The sequence below is a fragment of the Anarhichas minor genome, unplaced genomic scaffold, assembly GCF_050575085.1.
Source record: "Anarhichas minor isolate MPS153535 unplaced genomic scaffold, ASM5057508v1 ptg000043l, whole genome shotgun sequence".
Taxonomy (NCBI): Eukaryota; Metazoa; Chordata; class Actinopteri; order Perciformes; family Anarhichadidae; genus Anarhichas; species Anarhichas minor.
The window spans coordinates 7,277,718-7,300,178 of record NW_027466489.1 but is presented as its reverse complement, the minus strand read 5'-3'; the positions used below and the strand labels follow the sequence as shown (position 1 = coordinate 7,300,178).

Genomic DNA, 22,461 nt, shown 5'->3' with positions numbered 1-22,461 from the left:
GCCGTGCCGTTCTTCCGACCATTACCCTGACAGAACTGCAACACACAGTTCTCATCTTTCATAAGATTGAATGTCTTTGTACTCTTAATGTCTTCAAGATGGATATCAGCATTATATCACCAGAAGGAGCATCGCTCATGCGTCCTACAAACATGATGCTAAATGCTTCCCAAACTTCTTTGGTGTTGTTCAGTGTGACGGATCTTTGTCTACAAAGCAACGATAAAGTCGTTGTACAAATATTGGGAGATTACTCAAAACATAAAATAATTTACAGAATTTCTTGTCACAGACGACCCGATGATCCTTCAACTTGAAACACTAGTCTGAAAAAACTACATTATTAAAGGCTTAAAACTCTGCCATGATGGTGTACCATGTTTCCTAAGGGGTTCTTTCCTACACTGACCAGTTTTAGTCCTCCATAAGAATTCATTATTTCTGGCTGTATTTTATCACAGCGGGCATGATGCAATTGCTCTCCTCTCTCTGCTTGATGGTTTGAAGGGTCAGCTGGCACAGCAAGCACACCTCAACTGGTGTGGTGTCCCTGAAGATCTGTATTGAATGGTAGCTGCTACAAACAAGACCTGATCTCCTTGCTCTCCTTGTGTGTGTGTGTGTGTGTTTCTTGGGTCGGTAAATAATTCAGCAAGGAGACTTGTATAAGCAGAACTAAGAGAGTGCATGGAAGTCTGTGCCAGATATCAACCCCGGTTTTTCAGAAATAGGATTTTTGGCAGCACTGTGACACGAAGTGATGCAAACCGATCCTACACACACACACACACACACACACACACACACACACAGAGGTGGAAGGAGAAGCCTGGGCCTCATTAGCCATGATGAGGACAGGGAGCTGCCATCGCCTCTCCATCCCCTGCATGTCCCCCATGGCTAGGAACAAATTGGTGACAGCGCTCCCAGCCACTCTGTCGGGCTACCTGCGATGCACTGGGCTCTGTCAGGCGCCTTCCACACTGCTGTGCATTTGCGTATTAGAGAGTGTGTGTGCGTAGAGAGAGAGAGAGAGCTTGACACCCGAGAAAAAGAAGAGAGGGAAGATCAGCTACTTGGTCACACTCGCCGTCACCTTTTGCTCGGCCCAGAACTGAGTCGTGATACAAGTGAACACTTCATCTGGTTGGCCTTGAGTTTTATGAAGGGCCCCTCCCCCAGCACGAGGAGGGTTCAAGGGGGTTCAAGTCCCAGCCTCAGCTCCTGACTTGAGCCCGCAACACCTTTTTATTAAAGTCAGAAACACCGTCAGTGTCGCCACTATCGGAGCAGCACACAGATTGAATCCATTAAGGCTGTATGTTCAGACCCAGGCTGCGTTTGGAAGGCATGTGTGAATATAGCAGTTGCAAAAATGCTGACGCGTGCAGTGATATAGGAACATATGGCAACAACACATACCCTGTGTCTCACACACAGACTTTATAGCCACACACTCACTCCCTGACAAGCTGCCTTTCACCCCCTTGCACCTTTAAAAATATATTTAATTTCTTCATTCTTATTATTTCTTACTATTTCCTCTCCATCATTTTCTGAACCTGCTCATTATCTCCCCTTATTACCTTTCCCCTGCATCTCCCCATCTCCTGACCCGCTTGGTAAACTTGTTAGCCCTCCAGAGTGTCAGCGTCTAGACGGAGAGGCACCTATTCCGTCAACCTCGCAGGTTCAAAGACATCCTGTGAATTTATTTACAGGATGGGCTGGCATAAAGTTTCAAGGTGCACGCAATCATACACATATTATACACGAACACACACACACACTTATTCTCCCGCTTTAACCCTCCTTTCCTCCTATTTTTTGGCCACTTCTCTACCTTTTCCCCTACTCACTGTCTCGCTCGAGCATCTTTTTCTTGCGCTCTCTTTCCCTCCCTCTCCATAGCCCTCCTCTCCTGTCTCCGAGTTAAGTTCAGCAGATGCACCTGATGGCAGCATCATCCTGGAGCACCTGTCAGCTGTCTGCCTTCATCATGGCTCCTCTGCTGCCACAGGGGCCACGGGGAAGTATAAACCTGGAGACAGTCGCTACTATCAACAGCTGCATCTTATTATTTTAAACACTGGTGCCAGTCAATTTCTACCAGAGATGCGTGCATTTATTTATTTTTTTCTGAGCTCTCCGCCTCCTCCTGCTCAGTCTCATTGCTCCTCAGGATTCAGAAGCTCAGCTGTTAAATGTGAGCAATTATAAACGAGCGAAGACTGAGGCAAGGTCGGAGACGGAGAGGCAGAGAGTTTATCTAGCCTGTGACAGAGAAGAGGAGGGAGAGGAAGCAGAAGGCAGAAATTGTCAAAATGTTTTTGGCAGATGTGGATTATGTTTTTGACTGTCTGGTACTTTAACTTAGCGGAATGCCTGTCACATGTCTAACAGGCAGCCGGGTCATTCTGTTTGCGCTTTCTTAATGCAACACTTCAGAATACTAGATGCCGTGTAGTGCGAAAGCCTCCGTCTTTTCTCAGCCAAATTAATGTTCCCCTTTCAAGTCAAGCTGTGGACTCCATTTTGTCTTCAGTGGATCCACAATGACGTTTAAAGTACACTGACGTACTGGCCGTACAAATATTGATTTGGCTGAAGGGATTTGTTTCATCAAAAGATGTTCTAGTGATTATCTACGCACAATGAACATAAAATATAGTCAGCATTAGATGCCTGACTGAAAACAAAACAAAATACAACCGGCTCTTTTTCATTTGGTTACGCTTTCATCCAGAATTGGTAAAGTGCAATTGCGATGTCCTAGAATGCCATACAAATGGTAGTTATTATATATTTGATTTTCGTCCAGGTAGAGCTTCAATAGATGTTTTGCAGTGTGTCGCCTTCTGGTTATTATGTCTTCTTCTTTCATGCACTGTACTTGAGTGCAGAACATTGATATTTAGCAATGGGGATGACAAGCCAACAAATGATTTTTTTCCAACCATTCCACTCAAAATCTCTTGTTAACAATGAAGATGCATTTAACCTATTTTTATAACCTGATACTTCTTTACAGTTCCAAAAGGGCAGACAACATGAGACTTTGAGTTTGTAAACAAATGATCTAGTCCACTTATTCTGGATGACAAAACAAGGGTGTCCATTTTTGCTTCATTCATATGTGTGTTGCAATATAATTCTGTCAGTAACACAACGTATGTTAGGTTAGAGTAAGAAAGAGGCTCTCCGAAATCTAATAGAAGAGCACTCTACTGCAATACTGCATCGCTACGTCTGAAGATCTCAGAAAGGAAGTTGGTGAATAAAATGTTATCATAAAAAAGAAACGAAAAGTATGGAAATATTAAGTTGTTATAAGTTATTAAAATGTTTGATTATCTTCTACATAACTTCTCTCTCCACTCTTTCACTATAATGTTATCACACCATCTTCCTCTTTGCTGGAGGGACAACAGACGTCTGCTGATAGAGATGAGGGCAAAGGTCATTTGAACTGTCTGCTGCATCAGGTCAGCTTAAGATGACTTTTTGATAGAGATGGAAACTAAATGTGAGACCTTCAGATTTCAAGACAAAAAAAGTTCACAATTGACCCTTCACTAGGCTCCGCCCCCTGCTGCTTCTCCGTCAAACTGTCAGAGCTGCCATGGAGCCCACACTGTCACTAACTGCACTCAAATGAAACCACGATTACAGAGAGAAGCAGACGGACAGAAGGGTCAACAATACACGTTTGAAGGATATATCCAGGATGTCAGACTAGCGTAGCATAGAAGTGCTAACACTAGTTAATGATGTAGTTACGTACTCTGCTGATGTTAGCTTCACAGGTTTTTACGTAGAAAAATAACGTTTTAAGAAATGTATATGTCTGTCCAACCTCTCTGGGTAACAAGTATCACTGTAAGACAATGTTTAACCATGAATACATCCAAATTCAAAGCCAGAAGGAAATTAAGAACATCTGAAAAGATTGCATGAGAGTCTATGGAGCAGTGGTTGGACCTCGATTAGAGCTGAAACTACGCGATGAGCGGCTAGTCTACATTCGAGGACCGGACATAGCGAAGGGTCAGTTGCCTCCAATTGATTGCTTGGACACTATAACAATTTGAGGCACTATACCGATAACCTACTTGCTGTAAAACCAGCTATAAGTATAAAAGTTTCTCGCGTGGCATCAAAATATTTCAGAATCACAGGACTGAGATGATCAGTCATAATCAGTATGTTTGCACTCTGGGGGAGGAGTGAACCAAAACTACAGCAAGTGCAATACGGCGCCGTAAACCACAAATGAGCTGCCGTTATCGATTGAAGACTGTTTGTCTGTACTCACTTCATAATGAACGCATCTCATAAATCCTCCTTAAATGATTCCCCCTTAAATGATTCCCACAGCCCAGACTGTCTGCTCAGTGGAGGGCGCTCATGGATCAAACCATTAACAGGAAACCAGGCCGTAGTGTTGAGCGAAGGGCAACCAGCTCAGGCCCCAGATCATCACCCCGCCCCAACCCACCACCCTCTACAAACCTAATGGAAAGCAAACAGACAGACAATTTCTTTCAATTAGCCCAAACTGGCCAGCCCAATACATTTTAGTTTGTTCCTCAAGACGTAAGCGCCCTGTTGCATGTCCTGCTGAAAATGAAGACTAATGGGGTATTGTGGAGCTGCTGAGTGCTTGATTTTGTGCCACTATAGCACTCGCCCGCTCTCCTTTTCTTTTTTTTTTGTTCTCCTCGCCTTTCCTTGAGTTAACTGGAATCAGTGCTGACCAGGCACAACACAAATTTTTAATACATTTATTCACGGCTTAGATTCATTTTCTGTTTTAAGCATTATTCCTGAGTAGTTAGGCGGAGCTATTCATCACAGCTTGACAACAGCTGTGAAAGTAACCATCGTTCACCACCGGTGTCAGCCGAAGTGAGCAAGACTCTTCCACTCAGCTTCCTACTGGATGATGTCATGTTTTTAAACAGCACGTTTTATGGGTATATGAGCTATAAGTTTTATTTTTATTTTGTTGGGACTGTTCAAAATGGGCAGGTGAGTATTTTGATATATTTCAGTTTTTCTCTTATGTCAAAAGGCCTGTTGACTTTACTAGTGGTAGAACAACCACTCTTTTTTTTCTCTTTTTCATTAAAAGTAGTAATACCACACTACACACTATAGTACAGAAAGTACAAGTTAAAGTACTGCATGCATTCAAAGTTTTACATAACATGACATTTGAAAACTTAAGTAAAGTACAAGTGCAAGTACCTTGAGTACTGTAGATGTAGTTGGTTCATTTCCACCACTGGACATCAATGAGCAGGTTTAGTTAAAGTGAGATGACATAACCATTAAAAAAGTACTGGTGTATGCCACTTTTACTTTCGGAAAAAAACGAATTTAACAGCAATGCCAATAACAACAATAAAGACAAATAATCTATTCAGCATATTTGCCGTCAAACGTTGATGTATGGGAGATCCTCAGGCCACCGCTGGTTGATGAGGGAAGAAACAAAGTTGCTTTGTCATACAGAGAAATATTAACTACAAGTGAACAGGGGCCAAGGAGACATTGATTTTACAATTCAGGACTCAATCAAAGAGAATCATGGACGGCAATAGTACTGTGATTTGCCTGTGCTGCTCATTGAGCTTAACATCTACAGTGTATGTCTACCCACTGGCAATGTGGGAATACGATTTACAGGGACAGGTTAAATACAGTTCAATGCTTGGGAGAGGTGAAGTCACATGATGGTTAATAAAGGTAGCTGGAAGAGGTCGTCAGATACAACGCAGCGTAAGAAAGGAAGAGGGGGATCAGAGAAATGGAGAGTTGTGGGACGGAATAGAAAAGGAGAAGGAAAGGGGGGAGGAGGAGAGAGAAAGAACGAGAAACTCCATTATTATAGCCCGAACAGATAAACTATGCATCAAAGTGTAGCGTTTATTGAAAAACCATTTTTATGTGTGCTTTGAGGGCATGAAAATAAGAGCCCTATGTTCAAACACATCAATACGAAACTGCGGCAGCCGATGTATTTCTTCTTTTTCTTTTTTTTTCTTCATCTTCTTTTCCCTAAGATTCCCAATCAGATCTGGTGGCTCCCTGCAGGCTTTTATGCCAGCCACAAATGGTCCGACTGCCAGACTGACAAACACGCAATCACTCAGAGTGGAGTGGGAAGAAAGAGAAGAAGAAAAAGCCTCAGCCTCCCTTACTCAGCCTCACATCACAAAGGCCCCTTTTAATAAGCCCATGAAAAAGAGCAAGTAATCCTTTGTAATGATTTCATTAAATGCCCTCATCACACCTGGAGATAATTCCATTATGATTGTGGCAATAAAATGAGGTTTTCATCAAGACCCGCAGACAGAAGGAGGAAAACCTATTATTCCTCTCATATTCAGACATGACGTTGCCTCTAATATTATGATATTAGGCTATTTGGCAGAATTGATGACATTCACGTCAATCCACAATGCTTGAGGAGCGTTGCCCCCACTGATAATACCAGACATGTTTAACATGCTTCATGCTGCAACCGTGGAGGGATAATCATTTGTGGTGTTCACGTGCACATTACAGAAACACTGCGTTATTTGTTGGAACCTTATGTCATAGTTATCAACCTTTTACACATGTTTTTTTTGCCTTGCCTCAATACACCTAAAGCAGGCGTTAAACACATGCTGCTGCTGAATTTGCAAACAAACTAAAAGGTGAAAATATCGTCTCTTAGAAAGTGTGTATTCACCTTGCTTCACACTTCATTATAATACTTTATTGCAAGTTAAGCATTGTATTATACATACACTATGGAAGAAGCTGAACTCACAACATTGACACATTATCCCTTTGCAAAGTGTTCATGCTTTACACAACCAGCAGTCACAGAGCAACATTAGAATTAATTTGAAATCATATTTCCAATTTCCACTTCCAATATTCACCGTCCTTTTTAGCTCTGTTTTTGTTTAAGTCCACCACCTCGTTTCATGTTCGTTTCATGTTCCAACTTGTCCTGTCTCATCTGTTTGGTGCTAGCCTAATATTTTTCATGTTGATCAGAAAAATGTTGAGTGATTTCTGCAAATTGGCTTACAACAACCTGTATATGTAACCTGCAATTTCCTGTCTTGGGGCCAGGAAAGTGACATCTCCACTTCTAATCACGCCCACAAAGCTTTGATTGGCTTAGTTGTTTTTCTCTCAAACTTAAAAACATGTTGCACAACTCTCCTTCTAATGGCTATCCTGCCATTAAGACCTGTGTCCAGACCTTTGTAATGCTGAATCAAAGGCAGAATAGACAAACATCTTTGGTAGGTAAAGCATGATGCTGGGGAAGAGTTCATCTTGATGGACTTGCACTGAAGCTCATATTGGTCTGCAACTCCCTGTGTGTGCATTCACAAAATAAGAAATGTGTTGTTTTTTGAAGCAGCTGTCACTGAGCTCATACCAGACCTACTTGAAATATAACAATCAGATATGTGGGCAGCAATTAACTCACTTGTCTGGAACCAGGCCAATTTTGTGCCGGTAGCGTACAGTGCGTTAATTCATGTTTTTTTGTTGAGAGTAGCTGTGAGAGCAGAGGTTGTGGGCCAGAAAATCAGAATAATTAGCTGAAAAATCCTCAAAGAAAATAGAAAAATGAAAATCTCTGTACTTGGGCGATAGTTCTCAGTGGGTTTGTCACTACAAGTGACCCCCTTTCACATAACACATAGTCATACGATTCATTTTTACTGTTAAGATATTAATTAGTGAAGCTAAGAATAAATCCATCCAGCCACAAAGCAAAGGTGGGAGATGAATGTAAAAGGACAGTAAATCCCATAGAAGTCTGTATCCTCATTGCAGGCCTCACGATTCATTACGATTCACCCGTCAACAGTTTAAATCCACTACGATTCTTGATGCATCTCAATGTATTGCATCAGCGATTAATCAATTAATACAAGCAGTCAGATAAATACGAACTCCTTATGTATTTAGAATATCAAACCACAACAGACTATTATATGAAAAGCTGTATTTTTTCAATACCAGTATCTGTGTGACTAGGGCTGTGTATTGGCAAGCACCGTACAATATGATACGTGTCGCGATACACGTCTCCCTATAGACGATATATCGCGATATATTGCGATACATATTGCAACATTCTATTGTTTTTTAATGATATTGTAAAAATAGAAGCTGGAACTACGACTTGCTGTGTACCACAATAGTCTAATATCTACATCACATATTGATAACTTAGCGGACACATTGCATCAAAACTACTTCAAAAGATATTTGTATTGCACAGAGTCACTCAGCAGTGAATACACTGAACTGAACTGAAATGCACTTGCCAGAAACATTATATGAAAATAAAATGCGTACTGTATTGTTTGCTTATTGTGTCACTGACCACTTACATGTAGATCTCTAAAATAAAATAAAAATGGGAATACAAGTTGGATACTGTGAGGAAACACAGTATTCCAGGTATTCCTGTTGTATTTTTGCTGAGGAAATCGGGTCTAACCTACAAAACATTATAGAGAGAAAGTCAAAGAGAGAAAGAGGGGAGGGGGAGAAAGAGTTTCATTAAAAAGGGAACCAAAACACAACTTCAGCACTGCCACAATCCTGTCAGCTGACAGTGTGTAGGTACAGTATGGGGCTCACTACAGAACTTATATTATTGTTACAAACATTCTGGTACGTCAAAGAAAATGCGACAAAGGAGAAATGGTGAGGATGGTAGGCTGTCTGGAGGAATTGGAAGCTATGTGTTTTTGGCATTCAAGTCACAGCCCTTTTGAAAAATGCATCAAAGCAATTGCAGAACTCGTGGGACTGGGTTTGGGCACACAAAGTCGTGACCACCATCCAAACCTCAGTGGTGAGGATGGAAGGGAGCTGCAGCTTATAGTGGAGGGTTTGAAATGTGCTACTGTGCCACTTAATAATAAAAACAAGTGCCCTGCCAGACCGTGGTAACACAGATTCCTGTAATTTCTGTGGATGTGCCTGTTTAGATGTAAAGTGTGTGTGTGTGTGTGTGTGTGTGTGTGTGTGTGTGTGTGTGTGTGTGTGTGTGTGTGCACGCATGCTACTGTGTAGAGAAATAATTTGTCAGTTGCGGTGACTGGTATTTTCCACGCCTCTTGAAAAACTTGGAAACAGATTGTGTTGTTTTTCATGCTTACATTCACACATGGCTATTAGCTGAACTGCCTTCTGCTTAAGAACAACTCTCTCCTCTGCCTTCTGCTACAAAAAATTAAATAAAATCACAAATAACGATGGCCACAGTCTAACGATGACTTTCTTACATGTGCACTGACGGTTAGAAATTTAAATGAGATCACTCGCAGATGGATAATTCCCTGCAGATGTCCTACCCTCCACTCATCTTCTGCTTTGTAATTCTTGGCCAAGATTTCTCTAAAAAAGCAAGAAGTTCGTCACTCTGCGTGTTTGAAGCAGCAATGCTCACGCTGTTATTACTTCAGCTCTGTCCAGTCTGGTAAATAGGCCTACACACATGATGTTTTCTGTGATCGCGTTACGGTGATTATGTGATTTATTAGATGAGTAAAGCATGACTGATACTGGTTTTTTAGGGTAGAAAGGGATATTGATATTTGATCTCTTCAGTAATAAATCAGCGGTATTATTTGTAGCAGGGCTACAAACAATCATTTTTCAATATCAATTACTCTGCAAATTATTCTCTCAATTAACCTATTTTTTGTATAAAATGTCAGGAAATTGTGAAAAATAACAAATATTACCCATAACCCAGATCCATAACCACAGACACATTAAAGCTTGTTTTATTCAAAACTCATTTATATTCATTTTACTGAATGAGAAAGAACATTCAAGAGCCTGGAACCAGGAAATATCTGGCACTTTGTCCTGAAAATGGATTAAAACAACGAATCAATCAAGGTCCTGATTCATTTTCTTTTGATTGATTGATCGATCAATCAACTAATCGTTACAGGTCTCATATTCATTATTTTAACATAAACACACAACATAGACAAACTGTTTTAATAACAACCCCCTTAAATGTAGTTATTAAAGAACTGTGACCAAGATGTACTCAGCAGGACATGTTGGAGTTGTAAATAAATAAATATAATCAATGCCGTAGTGACATTGTTACTGTATTACCTAAAATGTATATTTCTGCATAGAATTTCTGCCGTGCAAGCTTTTTATTAATCATAAGCTGCCATAAAAGCTGATAGTGTATCTGTGACGCGCTAAAACCAGCTGATAATATAGGTTTATGACTCGTTCCATGTCAAGCTCCTCTGCCCTCCACACCCATCACATTACTAGTCTTGGCTGGTGGTCTACCTAATAGCCCCTCACTCTGTCCACTGACAAAGCTGCAAGGGTCTGCTCTGTTTATGCACCTTGCAGTCTTTGTTTCTGAGGCAAACCCACTGAAGGATTTAGCATTTCTCTCTACATGTTATTTATCATATTGTTGTTCTATGCGGTAATTCAAAGTGTTCGGTATCCAATGCAGTATGTGGCCACAGATAATAAAAAAGAAAAAATTGGAATTGAAATTGGTAAGTAGCTATCACGCTCTGTGGAAAGTCATTGACTTGAGACTAAACCTGAATAAAACATGAAAAGCAAGATTAAACTATGTTCATTCTAAAAGGACATGTTTTGCATTTGGGAAATATGTTCAGTTGCATTTTTGACGACATACACAAAGTGTAAAGTTTATTGAGTAGTATGTACTCCAGATTATGCAGACTGCAGGGTTTTTCTTACAGAACCGAGCAATGTATACTCAAATCTGAACCCCACAAACCTCTATTGTCCTGTTTTTATGAATATTCTGCTTTGTGCAAGTTCTTCACAACTAAACTTTGTTAGTCTACACTGAAATTAATTGCAGCTTTGGGGCATGAAGCACCTATTATTATAGGTGAAATTAAAAAAGGCCTTAGAGTGCATCATTATTCCAGATAGATCATGTCCCTGTAGTGAAAGGACACGGGGAGATATACCCCTTTGGGGTCCATGTAAGAAGATGACACTGTATTGAATTAACAGAATATTAGGAACATTTACCTTTTTCATGAGGTTGGTGAAAATATCAATTCCCAATCACAAAGGAATTTCTAGTCACAGTAACTATACAAAAACAAAAGAGTTTTAAATAAAGAACTGAGACAAAAAAGATCAGGAAGCTACTCATAGTATTTAGTTTATTCAGAGTAAATGACATAGATCAGGGTAGGGGGCCCTGTCTCACCTTGTTATTGGGCCTAGAATCTAATAGTGGCATCCTGGTTCTGTGTCCAATATCTGGAAATAGAGGTTACACTTCACAATAAACACAGTCACAGTAAATATCTGTATGATCATGAGCCTCAATCCCAAGGAGAGATATCAGTAACACAGCCATGTATTATTCGGAAGCTGTCCTGGTGGGATCACATGTTGGGGCCACCACCTATTTGTACAGTGGGGCCGACTGAGTTTGGATAACGCTGCTGTATTCCCTGGACATTTCAAAGTCGTGTCAGTGAGGGGACTTGCGACTACTCACAACTCTCTAAGGAAAGAAAGAAAATCTTGTTCGAAATGTTCAGTGTGTGTGAGTGTGTGTGTGTGTGTGTGAAAAGCAGTGGCGGGCCGTGCATTTTATACCTGGGCCTTCTGTGCTGTCCTACTGAGCTACGGTTATTTGTTTCTATTGGTGTAATAATACACGTATTCGTATTAAACCGTTTGGTACGAGGCTTACGAACCGAACAATACGTTTGAATAATACTGGTGCATTTGGAAAATGCAGAAGCTTAAATTGTGGGAAATATAATGTTTTCGGTGGACTGCGCTCACGTAACAGACAACGGGATGTGTGACCTTTTGAACCCGGAACAATAACAAAAAAACGAAATAACCCCGCGATGACGGGATGCTTTGTCATTAACGGACAAGTCAGAATCAATGTAATTAACACAATGACAAGAACCAGTCACATAAAATGTCAAGCATGACAAATCAGTCCAGCAACACTGCAGCGCTAGAGCGCGAGCCATTCATATTATTCATAAAAACGACACGATAGACAAATGAGCAGTTACTGCAGATGTAAAAAAAAAAAAAAAACGCGGTGACCGGGACACCGGCTGAATCAGATTGGATACAAGCTCTCCTTAAAACAAGCTGTGCTGGAAGCAGAGCAACAGAGGAAGACAGGAGCTGTACAATAGGAACAAAAATTATAATACATGTAGTGCATTTGTGAAAAATTATAAAATAGCTATAACTTTGTGATTCTGTTTAGGCCAGCAGAGAAGGCTTAGCTGGCCCTGACGGCCCACCACTGGTGAAAAGAGATAAAAAAACAACTGGTACCATGTGTCTTAAACCTGCAATTACTGTCTTTTTGGCCACTTGGTGGCAGCGGAAACATACTGTGAACACAACATTGACGTTAGCAAACACTTGCTTATTTAGACATCAAGCAGACCCAACATTGTTATTAATTTGGGATTTTGTGTCTGGACACCTGATGAACGCAAGGCCAATACTCACCTTCCTTTTATCTCAGTTTCGGTCTCACCCAACTCCTGAGAAAAAAATATTTGGCTCCTTAAAAACAGGTATATGCTGCAGAAAAACTGTGTCTGCTGAAAAGGTAGGGCACAGTGGTCTTTAGAGCTTTTTCGCTGAAAGCGATGTATGAGAGCGGTGAGAGTGTGATTACAGGAAAGCAAAACAATGAGCTGGAAGGCACTAAAATGCTTCATAAACCTGAGGGGAGCTGAAGAGTCGGGTGATAATGCTGGGTCAGTTCATCACTATGGGCTACCCCTTTTACATTAACCAGTCATTTGATCCATTAATATGAAAATATCGATTAGTGCAACTTTAAATAAATCCACCCAGCTACAAAGAATTGATTGGGAAAGTAGTTTAAAATAAAAGTAAAAAAACAAAAGAATATATATATGTGTATATATATTCCTCTTAACTATAACGCCAGTGGGAAACAGATTTGGATATTGCACTCTTGCTCTTCGTTTAAACATTCGGCCTGCAATCCGTTCGGGGGAACAATGGAGGAGACTGATGAGGGAGGGGGAGCATGTATTGACTTTTTCTCGCTCCTCTTTCATCTTAATGCATCTCATTTCCCCCCCATCCTCTTTCGTTGAACACCTTTCCTTCCCCATCAACCTTCATCAATCTCTCTATCCTAGCTGGGTGAAAAATGGCACCTATTACTTTTGTCATGTGGTATACAGAAAATAGCATTCTTTCCACTGACAAACGTCAGGTAAAACAACTTATGGTGACTCACGAGACTGCAGGACCAAGGCCCCCGCAGCACAAATCACTCACAAATATTGGACAACTTTTACACAGTAAACAGAAGTTAAAAGTTGGGGAAATGGGTGGACATAAAGCAGACTGAACCAACCGAGCCTCTACTCGTGGTTGAAATATTCACCAACAGGCAGCTACTGGAGACAACAGTTTACTAATGGTAAAACAAATAACACCGCACAGTAAAAGTCCTGCATTTAATTTAAATTCTTACATGATGCTGGATGGTTTGATGAATGAATTGAATGGTTTTAGTTGTGAGTCAAAACATTTCTCTGCTTTTGGGGGCCTTATATAGTATATATATATATATATATATATATATATATAGTTATATTGGGGTACAATGAGTTAGAATACTAACATTATTCAATATTTTCACATCTTAACATGATAGATCTGTAGCTGTTTGGGGTCCTTATAGTTGAGGCCCCAGGCAGTTGCCTACCTTGCCTAATGGTAAAGTCTGCTCCTGGGTTATTTTCTTGTAAACCAGAGTGTAAATTGCTAACATTTGCTAATTAGCACTGAACACAGTATAAGACCAGCTGCAGCTGATGGGAATGTTAGTTTTGGAGGTATCTCATCATAAAACAAAGTACTGAATATCTTAAAATATTGATTCATCCTCTGGAGACATAAAATGACAAAATACAAAACTGCACGGCAATCCATCCAATAGTAATGGGATATTTAAGTCAGTCTAGAGCCACGACAGCGTGGCTAAAAATGCAACCACTTTGCGTCACCCACTTAAGCATGATGAATGGTGAGAACACAACAGGTACCGTAACTTAGGAAAAGTGACGACCTGTGCATTTCGCACAGTGTGGCATTGGTGTTAATTACATTAGGTTCCAAAGTGCTGTTCAGGAATTTGTCTGCAGTTGCTGTTTCACTGACTAATCAATTGACATCATGCCAGGTACAAAGGTCTCGACCCGAGGGACACGTTGGACGCCGCCATTACTTCTCTCTTCTCTGCTTCTTGCAAAAAAAGCAGCAGTGATGCTATTCATAAAACCAACAGTGGTGTGTCATTCTTGAAACGACAACAGAATGCGAAATGAACCAACAACATATGCTTTCTGGGTGTGAGGTCTAAACATGAAGCCATTATAGGAGCAGGCTGCACCGCTGCTGCATCTCCGGGAGAAAATGTTTGGAAAATGTCAGTCTGTATCTGTCGTGTCAGTAAAAATCGGATTTTAAGTACCTGCTGTTTTGTTGTTGTATAACAACACACTTTAGGACACAGAGAACTCAATGAGCCTCAGTGGAAACATACAGTGTCCTCAACAGATGTGATTATGAGGATTAGGACTGTCTCTCACCCCCCCTGACCCTCTCATTCGTCCAATGGGGAGGGAGAGCGAGGGACAGAGCTGAGGGGATTGGCAAAAGGTTTCACTGCACTGGCCAACATACTTCATACTTCAGCTAACAAACAGCTCTTTCTTTTAATCTGCACAGGACTTTAATTCACATGGATACATTGGTCAGACACTAGCTGTTTTTACTTTTTATGTAGTTTCATTTTCATTTGGAGAATATATTCGCTTATTTTGGAAGAATAATAAAGATGATTAAGACCATGATTGATCAAGCGAAGAAACATCCTGGGGTAGGTTGTATCATATTCATGTATTGAGCTCTGTGGTTATATCTATGACTAATATCAAGCTCTTTCTGTCACATAATGACGAGGCCTAAAAATCTGACATTTGCAAACGAAAGTTCCGTTGTTTACTTTTTGTGGATCGCTTTTCTGGGATGTTTGGTTTTAAAGTTTTAGACATTTGGTCATCACTTTTGAATTCACTGAACGGTGGGAAAGCCTTACTTATCTCTCTGTAAAAATAAACATACTGTACATATATGTCTAGAAAGTAAACATGTGCAGTATATGTACAAAGTATATATGGACACACTAAGCAAATGTTCCACTAACTTGCAGTTTGTAATTACTATAAATGGAAGACATTTACTGATTCCAGATAAAAAAATGTGAGGATTTGATTCATTTCTTATTTGAATATCAGTGTTTTGTGCTGTTGGTTGTATAAAACAAACATTTACAAAATGTCTCCTTGGGCTCTGGGAACTTGTGATGAGCATTTTGCACCATTTTCTGACATTTCATAGACAAATCAATTATTTAAGAAAACTATTGGCAGATTGATTGTTCATGAAAATAAGCATTAGTTGCAGCGCAAATCAAGTGTAACAAAAAACATTATACTATAATATCTGCCACGATGACAATGTCAAAATATACCTGAAAAAGACGATATTCCTACTAAGCTGTTTACAATATAATAATGTAATATAATAAATTATTATACAACATACTGACCAGAAATGTGGGCTTTTCTTTTGGGCATGCATATCTACACCAGCCTTGCAAACTGTTGGTTTGTGTACAATGCACAGAGCTGGCCGCAATGATGCAACTGCGGCAAAAACTCCAATCGACACACTTATTCAGAATGCGTGACCAAAGAATGCTCATAAATCCTGAATAATATCGGCATATATCCTGAATAATATCGGCATATCCCACATGCCTTCAATCACAAAAAGATATTTTCGGAATGAGGCCTAATTCGCAATATCCAAATAGAACATGCGGCCTACATGACCCGTATCAAATTAGTCATTTTCGATTGAATAGTAGAATATTAGCGTACGTTGTCAATATTGACATTAATATAACATTAACACCTTAACCGGCTCCATTGATTGAATGAAGTCTGTGAGATGGAGCTGAAAGCTCTAAAATCTAGTAAATGGACCTTTGACCTTAGATTCTTTTGTTACATAACATTAAAACAATCATCATTACTGATTTGGTAATCTGAACTAAAAACAAGCACTGTGACTGCACATGATTACTGAGCATCACTGGCATGTTCATTTGCTTCATTGCTATAATGATAACATGAAGAAAGAAAGACACAGAAGCTGCCTCTGTTTGTTTTCTGTTGCCTCAGAGCGATGCTGAGGGTGACCCAAATTCATGGATTGACGGGGTTGGTTTGGCAGTGCACCAGAAAAGTAATAAGGGCAGCAACAGTATCGAACCCCAGCGACTATAAACCACTTCCTATATCGGTCAGACTCAATGGTAAAATGGGAAACTCTCTCTTGTGTGGCAGGATAAAAAGATATCAGAACTAGGGAGTGGACAGCTCCCAACACACAGGCCTGTCTTGATTATTTGTGTTTGTGTGTGTGTGTGTGTGTGTGTGTGTGTGTGTGTGTGTGTGTGTGTGTGTGTGTGTGTGTTTGACTGATCAAAGCTGACCTGCTTCTGTTTTTGTGTGTGCGGGTGGCTGTTTGTGTTTACTTTAATGATCGAAGCTGAGCGTCTGCAGTCAGCGTTGTGTGTGTGTGTGTGTGTGTGTGTGTGTGTGTGTGTGTGTGTGTGTGTATGCAGTGACAACGAGTTGTGCACAATAAGCATTTTTCCCAGGGTTAACTTGGGGAAGTTGAGAAGCTCACAATGAACCAACTTGTAGATTTAGCAAACATCAAACCCATGCTGAGGGAGCACCATGTGCTATTTGGGTAAGCAGCGGAGCGCACGCATGTGCACGTGTGCACCCGTACAGTAAGGTTGTGGCTCATTTCCAGGGTTATGTTTCCACTGTTGCTACGGTGGCAACCTAAGTTTACATACAATAGTCAACTATAGCTGACGATCAAATGTTGGATGGACTTCATGAATAGTTTCATCACGTTCAGAATATTGCACGGCATGCTGCAACTACCTTGTTGTTAATTGAATAATCATTTAAGTATTTTTTTCATGACAATAATTTTCTAATGGATTGAAAACAAAACCAGTAATTTGAAGATCTCACTTTGGGTTTCAAGAAATTGTGATATTTTACCGTTTTCTGACTTTTAATAAACACAATTGATTTGAGAAATTAATTGGGATTAATTGGCAATAAAACAGTTAGTTGCAGCCCTATTCCTAATCTTTACAATACCGACACTTGGGCATCTGATCACTTGAGTGTGTGTCTGAAGCAGGAGGTCCATGTTCTAAGTCAGAGTTGTTAAATAGTTGTGTGCTCATCTCTCTACTGCGGCTTTAAGTTAGTGAATGTCAAAGTTTTATCATTCTCCTAATCAACAACAAGGCAAGTGGCATTGCAATCAGACAGAAAAACAGATGTCTAGATGCAGCTGAGAAGAGACATCCTTCAGCTCAACCTGATCAAACTGGCATCTCTCTACAGCTTGACTAGATCTGTGCAGGCTGAGAACAGCTGTTTGAATGTGGTGTGGCTCTCCCCTGCTCTCTTTCTCCCCCCCCCTCTCTCTTTCTCTCCCTGTCTCATACAGTACACAGAGAATCATGTAGCAAAGTAGACAGGGAATGTATGGCAGTGTAGCGTTGATGAATAGATGCTGCTCGCTGAGAGGATTGACACAGCTAAGCTTTAGGTGTTTAAGATGACATACCACATTATCCCCCTGTCCCCGTTATGCGCTTTTCTATTTTAATTCCTGTCATCATCACTGCTCAGCACATCAAATGAAAGTGTGTGTGTGTGTGTGGGTGTGCACACATTCGTGCCTGTGTGTTTGAGTGCTCAGACTGTGCGTGTGTGTTTGTGCGTGTAAGCTCATTTACGTGCATGTGTGTGCACATATATGCACATGTCTCGCTCTCAATTTTTGTGTGTGCGTGTGTGTATGTGTGTGATGCTGTCGATCAGCCTGACAGGTATAGTGTTGGGGAGGAGAGGCGGGCACACACAGAGATGCAGCAGCTCTTTTTCCCAGCGTGTCCTTGCCCGCTCAACCCAGGCTGACAGTGAGCTTCCTCACACATGGCCTGGGCCTCATGCATATGGAGGAGGGCAAGGAGAGTAAAAACAGGAATAACAACTACCCGTGTACGTGTGTCTATACAGTGTGTGTGTGTGTGTGGGGGGGGGGGGGGGGGGGTATTCTACACAGGTGTATGTTTATGGTACATATCACAGCCAACCACTTGATAGAATATGTTTGTTTATCCTCATATGTCTCGGTGGTCTGGGACTAATGCATTCCTCCTCTCCTCTCCTCAGTTAATCCCTCAGTTTGTCTTCCTGACGCTGGGCGTTACAGGTGCCAGCCTCTATCTGCTCCGCCTGGCGAGTGGACCTCATGTCACGTAAGATGGTTGTCTGTCTAAACTTGTAGCCATTGTAGTCTTCGGTTGTGCGTTACTGTGTCCGTCAGTCTGTGAGTCTGTGCGTCCTTGGTAGAGAGAGTCTGCACCTTTGTCTTTGTCCACGGTTAATCTTGCATTCTGCTGCAGCAAACTGCATAATATTTTGGGTGCCCAGTTACGGCTGCATGCTCAAGGACCTCTGGTGGTTGGAGTGACTCAGACTCTATCAGAACACATTTTATTACCTGTTTCATACTGCCATTTACTGCCTGCTTACTCCTCACTCACCACTCGTAACACCGGCCCCTGGCTGCTCGGGGTCGCAAGTGATAACACAGGTGAGGTCATCGACCGCCAGACGCTACTCTGCAGCCAGAGACACGGTGGGGTATTGTTTCGGACTGTGTTTGGCTAACAGCTAACGGAACTACAAGTACACACTAGTCCTCGAAGTGGGCCGGTACTCACTTATATGCATTATTATTATTATTATTATTATACTTCAACATTCTACTCTTTGGCTGTACCCCCTCTGCCCTCTCCATATCAAGTTATCTGGATGAGTCATAGGCATCTGGACAAGCCAACGCTTAGCTTAAAATTGCATAATTGCATTAAGTCACAAACCTTCAAATTTTCCCAAAACCAATGTCTGCAATAAATTGTATTCACTGTAGAAATTCAGCATAATATGTACGAGCATCCTGATACTGCTCCTAATACCTGAGGAAAAAAGATGCTGGGTGCAGCACTTTCTAACTAAACAGACGCATGAGGCAGCACACACTCTGTCCTCGTTGGGAACAATTAAGAAAGACACTTGCGCTGAGGAAAGAAAACGCTATATGCTCACAGATAGTGCCAACTTCTGACCAAACTACAGTGTGCAGTCGACTTCATTCGCTCCAAACCAGCGCCTAATTTGCATTCCTTGTTTTTTGCAACATTTCAAAGTTTGCTTAAATTTGCTTGACAATTGAATGGAAACACGGCTATTATGAGCTGAATCCAAACCTTGGATACATAAAGCTGTGGCTCATTTGAGAATTCTGAATCGTGCCAATAGAGTCGGGTCCCGATAGCCAGTCAGCTTTTGGATCTGTGTCCCGGCTTGACATAAACCCAGATCGCTCAGCTTTGAGGCAAATAAATCTCACTTGTTCTTATTAGCAAGAAATAACACCAAGTGTCACAGACAGCAGATAATCAGTTGTACTTTGTTAACGTACATTTTGTAAATAACCAAAGGCAAACAAAAACTATGGTCTATCACGCAAGTTCTGTAAGACTGTGTGCATACTTGGGAGAGAAAAAATGTAAAGTTTCTGTCTCTTATACCAAGTGGACGGTTGGTCTTATTGAACTACAAAAACAAAAGCAGAGTTACCCTTTATTTATTAATAATATAACCATCTTTGAACCTTTTCAGCTAAATAGTTCTGAATCTGGACCTCCAGTAATTGGGACAAGTATGGATGAAGTAAGGTGTGCAAAATAAGAACGTTACATCTTTAAATTCACTGCATCAAGTACCAATATAATCATAATTTATCATGTTATGCGGCTAATATCATTTTCTACCCTGCTTCTTCCTCAGCCAAAACAAGTTGTTTACATTACAATTGAATTGAGAGCACAATCAAGTTTCTAATAATGTATTGGACAATGGTCTCTTCGTTTTTTTTAAACTTGAACAACGGACATAAACAATTTGGATTAGGATATCAGATGAATACAAATTAAAATCTGTCAATATGTCAGAATATGCACTGAGCTCGGGGACTGCCCACATACAGTAAATGTGCACTGTTCGCGCCCTATTTTGGGCCTCACACAACCACTTGTTCTGAGGGTCAGCCATAAAGCCTGACCTCATCACCGGCTGATGATGAGTGCTGTGGTCTGTGGCTGCCTCGCTCTCAGAGACCGTCCAGTGTTTGTGGTAATGGGGAGAGAGGGGGGAGACATGCTCGCTCCACCATCCACCACCAGTGTCTCGGTCTCTTTGTTTGTGCTTTGGTGGCGTGACATGTTGCCAGAGCGGGAGGAGGAGGAGGAGGAGGGATGGACAGTCGCAGTGGAGCTCTGTGAAATCCAGACTTTGGTTAATGAAGGGAGAAGCACTGCCAAGTCACTGGGCTGAGTTCACCTCATCTCATAATCACCTCTCTTTCTATCCAACTTGTGTCTCCATCCAACATCCATGTATTTATCTCCTTTTGTCTCCGTCCTTCTGTTCCTCTGTCTTCTCTGTCTCGGCCTGTTTGTCTTCCTTTACTCTGCATCTGATCTGTATGTTGATATTTGCCTCCATCGTGCATGCCTGTTCCTTATGTCCCGTCTCTTCTCTTCCCTCTTCCTCTTTTTATTCTGCATGGCCTCAATCTTTCCACATTTGCAGCCTGTGGGACAAGAAGAACAACCCGGAGCCCTGGAACAAGCTGGACCCAACCTACCAGTATAAGGTAACTACTCCCCTCACACGTGCTCGCTCACACCATCACGCCGGCCAGAACACTGATCTAGATGAGAATACCATTGTTTCCTTGAGTCACTGTGAATCTCACATTCATCATCGACAGCCTAACAACCTACCGAAATAGATCTGGACCAACCAATGTTGGCAAAATAATGTCAGATCAACACGGCTGCGTCTGGCTTTCTTTTTGTTCTAACAAAAGGAAAACAAAGTGTCTTTCAAAAACAAATTAAGGCAGATGGAACCGGGAGCTGTAAGTGGTCGGTAATAATTTGCCTTACCTTTTAAACAAGGCCAGAGCCTCAGACAAACTAATGAAAATATTATCAACGCTGACCCAAAGTAGAGCAAAAAAACAACCAACTCACAAGTCCCAGAAGAGGAGATTTGGCTGATGTGTTTTTCAAAGAAAAGAGAGTTTTCTGAGCGTTTCAAGGCTTTGCTGCTTGACAGCCGAATGAAAGTCGCTGCAGACAAAAGGTCAGGATGCTGCATGTTTAATTCTTCATAGCAAGGCAAAGGTCTCGCATCGAAATTCCACAGAAGTCCAAACAATGATCATAATGAGGAGGGGGAAGTGGGAAAGAGGTGTGGGGGGGGGGGGGGGGGGGGTGAAAAAAATAATCACAGCCAGACGCAAAAGTGTGTGTTTTTCATGGTCAGAGGGATGTGATGTATGCTGAACACATGCATGTTGTCACACAATATTTATATTATCCATTACGTATGCAAACTGTTGTCCTAAAAGACTCAGCAAGACAAAATCTGGAAAATAAATGAGCTAGAAAGCATATTTTTGAATAAGTGTGTTTCGGTGAGTGTACATTTGCACTTGAGGGGAGAAAATGTTCACCCCTGCCTTTCTTTTTTTTCCCCCATGTAAAGACGGGACTGATGGATTTAATTTAAGCAAAACATATTTAAATGTATTCCTCCTGCCTTACGCAGTTTGTGGCCGTCAACACAGACTACAAGAACCTGAAGAAAGAGGGCCCTGACTTCTAAAAGGTCCTTCGGGCAAATCCAGGGGCACCAAGTTTGGCAGGACCTCCTGCTGTCGCCTCAGTGATCAGTTTCACCTCGTGCTCCATGACAAGAGCTCTGAATTAACACTGGAACCCTGTCAACAATAACTATTAAAGATTACATGAGAAAAAAAGCCTGCTCTCTTCTGTGCCATTATTTAGATGCTGTGAATTCATCATGGGATATTTTACTGTGGGTGGATGATTGGAGATGAAAATTTAACTTTTTAATTTATTTAAATTTTCTGTTTGTTCTCATGTGCGAAACCCTTAACGTAGGGGTCAAAGGTCTTACGTTTAAAATCGTCTGTCTGTGAAGCTACACTGATCAAACTTTTATTTATGTTGACAAATGATCAAATGACTAGATTTATGTGACAGGGGTTGCTCGTAGTGACGAAACCTGCTAGACAGACAATTGC

The 22,461-nt window shown here is 41.1% G+C and overlaps 1 protein-coding gene across 1 annotated transcript; it reads left to right on the top strand.

Moving 5' to 3' along the window:
* Positions 1 to 30: 30 nt before the first annotated feature.
* On the top strand, positions 31 to 22,130 carry LOC142970444 (cytochrome c oxidase subunit NDUFA4). Its single transcript, XM_076110665.1, has 4 exons — positions 31 to 14,986; positions 18,450 to 18,535; positions 20,937 to 21,000; positions 21,963 to 22,130. The coding sequence occupies exons 1-4, from the start codon at positions 14,945 to 14,947 to the stop codon at positions 22,017 to 22,019; spliced, it is 249 nt and encodes an 82-aa protein (XP_075966780.1). The 5' UTR covers positions 31 to 14,944; the 3' UTR covers positions 22,020 to 22,130.
* The last annotated feature ends 331 nt before the right edge of the window (positions 22,131 to 22,461 follow it).

Bases quoted from the DNA above. Each gene is read 5' to 3' on its own strand.
- LOC142970444 (XM_076110665.1), top strand. From the start codon at position 14,945: ATGATTAAGACCATGATTGATCAAGCGAAGAAACATCCTGGG. The intron at 14,987-18,449 runs GTAGGTTGTATC...TCCTCTCCTCAG, and splicing joins AAGCGAAGAAACATCCTGGG to TTAATCCCTCAGTTTGTCTT. The intron at 21,001-21,962 runs GTAACTACTCCC...TGCCTTACGCAG, and splicing joins ACCCAACCTACCAGTATAAG to TTTGTGGCCGTCAACACAGA.